Source organism: Cyprinodon variegatus, unplaced genomic scaffold, assembly GCF_000732505.1.
Source record: "Cyprinodon variegatus isolate N-32 unplaced genomic scaffold, C_variegatus-1.0 Scaffold26, whole genome shotgun sequence".
In the NCBI taxonomy this organism is placed as follows: Eukaryota; Metazoa; Chordata; class Actinopteri; order Cyprinodontiformes; family Cyprinodontidae; genus Cyprinodon; species Cyprinodon variegatus.
This window is the reverse complement of record NW_015150479.1, coordinates 361,494-366,511: the sequence shown is the minus strand read 5'-3', so window position 1 is coordinate 366,511 and position 5,018 is coordinate 361,494. Positions and strand designations below refer to the sequence as shown.

At 36.0% G+C, this 5,018-nt stretch overlaps 1 protein-coding gene across 1 annotated transcript in view; it reads left to right on the top strand.

The window, feature by feature from the left end:
- Window positions 1-5,018, top strand: part of ipo11 (importin 11) — a 179,039-nt gene that overhangs the window by 21,825 nt on the left and 152,196 nt on the right. Inside the window, exons 4-5 of the mRNA XM_015396107.1 lie at window positions 599-671; window positions 2,538-2,741. Coding sequence (XP_015251593.1) covers window positions 599-671; window positions 2,538-2,741 — 277 coding nt within the window. The remainder of the gene's footprint in view (window positions 1-598; window positions 672-2,537; window positions 2,742-5,018) is intronic.

Genomic DNA, 5,018 nt, shown 5'->3' with positions numbered 1-5,018 from the left:
ATTTTTCTTTAGAAAACAATGGCCATGCTTGGATGGTTCACAAACTTTCAAGCAGCACTGTATATGCCTAGACATAATGTGATTGCAGTTTCAGTCTTGTGCAGCCCATTTTTCTCTTGATCATCTTCAGGCCAAAGCAAAAACAAAAAGTCAGTATGATTTTTTTTTTCCAACAGTATATGCCATAATCACTTTAATAACAAAGACACTTGGGAAAGGCTGGAATTTTTGTATAATTCCATCAGTTGTTCATCATTAAATGATTTAATACATTCCATGAGGGTAGGTAAGTTGATATCAGTTTGTCACTGATTTACATGTGTAGGAATGGAAATGAAAAGACCAAGCATCTCCAGGGATGTATTGTAATCACCTGCACTGGGATGAGAACCCTTCATCAGTTACAGGTTTACTCTGGGCTGGTTTGTTTCTTCTTCCTCCAGGTTTATTACTGTTATGGCCAATGCCTTCATAAAATCTTAATTAATTAAATGTATTAATTATGAGAAGTCATGAAACTCTGAGCTTGTTCTGTGTTGTGTATACTTCTCTCCTTGGGTGCTTGCACACTGAATATCTTTGTTTGCTTTGTTCGCAGTGCATTATCAGAGGAGGAGAAGACATCACTGCGTGCTGGTCTTATCACAAACTTCAATGAGCCTGTCAATCAGGTTGGTGGGGTGAATGGAAAAATACTATAACAGAATGCGGAAAGGATTTTCACCAAGTTTTATTCTGCACAAAACTAGCTGTTAAAAAAAAAGAAACCTGACTGATGAATAGACTCATTTGTTCTTATTTCTTCAGGTTTTATTTCCCTGTGGGACATTTTATGTAATGTCAGGACGGATGGGGTCCATATGGCAGGCGAAAAATGTGCTTTTAAGCTCCATATGTCTCATCTGTCCCAGCCGTTGTCCTTTTAATCAAAGCTTTATGAGGGTTCATGCATTCGAGAAGTTCCATAATCAATAGGAAATTTCTGACCATGCCCCATTTTCTTAGAAAACACCACATCCTATCAATACTGAAAAATTAAACTTGCATTCTTACATATAAATCACCTGGTTAAAATAGCCTTGTATGCATTTAACATTAATGTGGCTATCATTAAGGGAATGTATTGATGGACAGGCTGTTTCTGTTCTGTTAAAGTGTGAAGAATATTTCTGAACACAGGATCCTCTGTTGTTGGAATTGGGGATTTTTATTTTTGTATGAAGGGCCAAAAATGCTACAACCCAAAAAGTCTATAACCTTGCAATGAAAATGTATCCAATAGTAATTTATATTGTACCTAGTATCTTAGGCAACAATTGTATTAGATTTGCATTTGCAATTAGATAATTGTAAAAAAACTTTGATTAAACATACATTTATTATCAAATCATTACTGATAAGGAATGGTCCCATTGTCACCATGATAAATGATTATTTTAAAGTTTATTTCAATTTCTCGTCCCTTTGATTTAAACTCTAAGCATCACTCATTAAATACAGTTTGCCCCTGGTTGCGACTTGAGCCCATTTAAGGAGTGTCGGCCATCCCATCAAATTTGATGGACAATAACTTAACCCCACCAAAATAAATGTTTGAAACCCTAGATATTTAAAGTTTAATGATTAATTGATGTATGGCTAGTTATGATATCTACTACAATTCAAAGTTTGAATAGCTAATTTGTGCACTTCCATTTTAGTTCACTTATGACTTTATTTACCCGCTTGTTAAATATTAAAATGTATCTTTGGCTCTCTATATTGTTAATTTGTCAAGTTCTGAAAAGTGGCATTGATGAGAGCCTTTGTAATTTTTGGCACCTGACCTTTTCTAATGAGGACCCCAAACAAGCTGTAGCTCTACCAAGCTAATTAAAAGGTCAGACCTTTGCAAAACATATGCATGCTTGAACTTTTGCTTCAATGAAAGGCCCATAAAGAACATCTTTTTTTTATTATTTTGTTTTATTATAGAAGATCGTTTTCCTGGTTTACTCATACCGTTGAGTGATTATATGTAATTTTAATATAATTTTCTAAAACATTTCATTTCAATTTACTTACTAATCAACTAATCAAATGCAGGTTGATATATATTTTATTTTTATTTTTTTTAAATGGACCAAAAATTAGATGAAGATTAGAGACCTATGCTGACATGTCAAGGAGAATTACCTTGTAATCAAAGTACTGCCTCTTTCAAACACCCTGCAACCTGGTTCACAACTATTGTTTTTTTTTATATTTACCAGCAAAACAAATCATTGTCATAAAGGTTGGGATAAATAGGGATACCGATGCACTTCTTTTCTTTTTCTTTTTCCGCTTAAACCATCTTGTTTATGCCGTTTCTGTGTTGACATTACATTTTGGAGAGAAACAGTCAAGAAAAACCAAAACAACCCATTTTGTTCTTATTAGTTATATTGGTATGTTGGCTCAGTAGCAATGCCCTTATCATTCGCTTTGGCATAATCACCTGCTATGGTGTTGATGCTTTACCTCTGCTTATCTTTTTCTTTTCCTTCTCCCAACAGATAGCAACCCAGATCGCGGTACTGATAGCCAAGGTGGCCAGGCTTGATTGCCCCAGGCAATGGCCAGAGCTTATTCCAATTCTGCTCGAATCCGTGAAGGGACAAGATGGCCTGTTGCAGCACAGAGCTTTGCTAACCTTCTATCATGTCACCAAAACACTGGCTTCCAAACGGCTGGCCCAGGATAGACGTCTTTTTCAGGATGTGAGTCCATATTAGCAATACTACTTTTTGTTTTGATTTAATCAGCTGCTTTTAATGCTTATTCTCTAGACTCCTTTTTAGTTTTTGCTCTCCTTTATAAATAACTGTAATGTGACTTTAGGTGCGCACATAAAGAAAAAGGAGAACTCTTCACCCCCCTTAGTTTTATCTATTTATGTTGAATATCATGTGACAGTCTTCTTATAAGCCTATTTGTTTGCAGGCATGAATGATGTACTCTTTGTTTGAGCAGAAATCATAACTACATATGCTTTTCATAAACCAATACTAGAGAATGTGATATGTGAATAACAAGAAATCTGTAAAGAGATGGGATTTAGGCACATACAATATTGGAATAGAGATTGGAACAACAGAAGAAAAAGGATGCAGATTATTGGACAGGAAAAGGAGTGACCAGGACAGAAAACACTTTAGATGTGAGGCTGAGACATGAAGCCAAAATCTATGCAAGTTGTTCCTTTTACAGTCAACCTGAACCAACTTGGGGCCTGTTAAGTTGTGCAGTTATATGTTGATTACCTTGACATTGAACAACCTACATAGTGTTCTGTCCTCTGTTAGTTGGATGCTCTGCCACAGATTTCTGTCCTGGCAGGATCTTCATATATTTAATCTACCAGTTAAGCCAAATTGTCAGTATCCTTTCAAAGGGTAAATACTTCACATGCATTAGTTATCCACATGCTTTGAGTTGTGATGGACTTTGATCATGCATTTCATTTTTTCGCAGGGTGTTTAATGATGCAACAGATAACTTGTCTGAATTATAAAAAAATAAATTGGGTTATATTGGTATTTCCTCTAATCTACACTTTGTTAAAAATATAGACTTTGAAAAACACTCTAACAGTGATTAAACCTTCCTCAGCAAGCAGAAGGGAAAAATAAACCCGAACATCTCTGGCATAATCCTGGCTAGATATTTGCCCTCCTATCTAAATGTACCAAAATGCATAATACCACATCAAAGTGGTACTTTGTGGTTTCCTTATACATTGAAACTAATGAAGGATTTCAATTTGACATACTTTGCATCTCTACTGGCATTATAGCAGCTTTCAGTTTAATAGACTCAGGCTAGTTCCAGGGTTCTCCCTTAACATCCATGACAACTTAATTTTTGCAGAAAATCACTGCTTGAATCAGATGGTTGAAACCTAGATTTAAGTTTTGAGTTCGGAAGGAGATGATGAAATCCCAAACACATGAAAACTGGGCTTAAAATGCAGAAAAACTTAAGTGTTTAGAAAATCAAACACATTGAGGATTTCTTGGCTATGGTTAAAAGTAAGGTCTAGCCAGTTTTGATTAGACTGATAAAATAGCCAGCCATAGGAAGGGTAGGCTTGTTGTTTCTGGATCGCTCTTCTTTTTTTTGTTGCAGTACTAATTAAAACCTTACTCTTGTTTTGAGCAGACACCTTTCTCTTGTCTCTTAATCTTGTCTCAATCTTCTAAACTTTTTAGTACTCTTTTACGAATATTTGACCAGTTGTGTACCCAGAGAAACATTTCTGGGTTTAGCCTTTATTATAATTTTTTTGTGCTCTCTACTTTTTATTCTTAAGCCTAGGAAAAACGACTGGTAGTATGCAGGATGATTGATCGCTTGCTGATGCTTAGGATGCTAACTGTACTTCTTTGTCAGATGCAAAGATAATTAGATGGTGAAAGAAATCAGGGAGCAGAGGAGCGATGTTGAAGCAACCTGTGGGTGTGTAAAGCGTATGAGTGATGTGACTGAGGAACAGGACTGACAGCAAAAGGAATCACCTTAGCGTATAAAGTTGAAGGAAGACACTGGGACACCCACATGTGGTTTTAGTCTGTACATCTTTAGAAGTATTAAGAAAGAGGTAGTAAAAGCTCAGTCCTGCTCAGGTCTTGCTCCCCTACCTATGGTTTGATTTCTTAATGTCAAACCGTTCTTCATTCGACTTATGACTTTCCTTTAAGTTGGACCTTAATTCATTTCTTATCACTGGCAGGAGGTGCTGTCCTAGCGTTTCATTCCAAGGAGACATTTGCTTGAACTACGCTTGTAAAGCTCCACCCCTTGTTTTCTTCTACTTGGGTACATTTGATCATTTTTTTTCTTCATTAAATATCGTATAAACTAACAAAATAGCAACTAATCAGTAAAGCTGGGTGAAAAAATAAATGTTATCATGATTTATTTTAGGGATGCACGATATAATCGGTCCCCTATCGGTATCGGCCTGTATCGGCCTTAAAACTGAATATCGGACATCG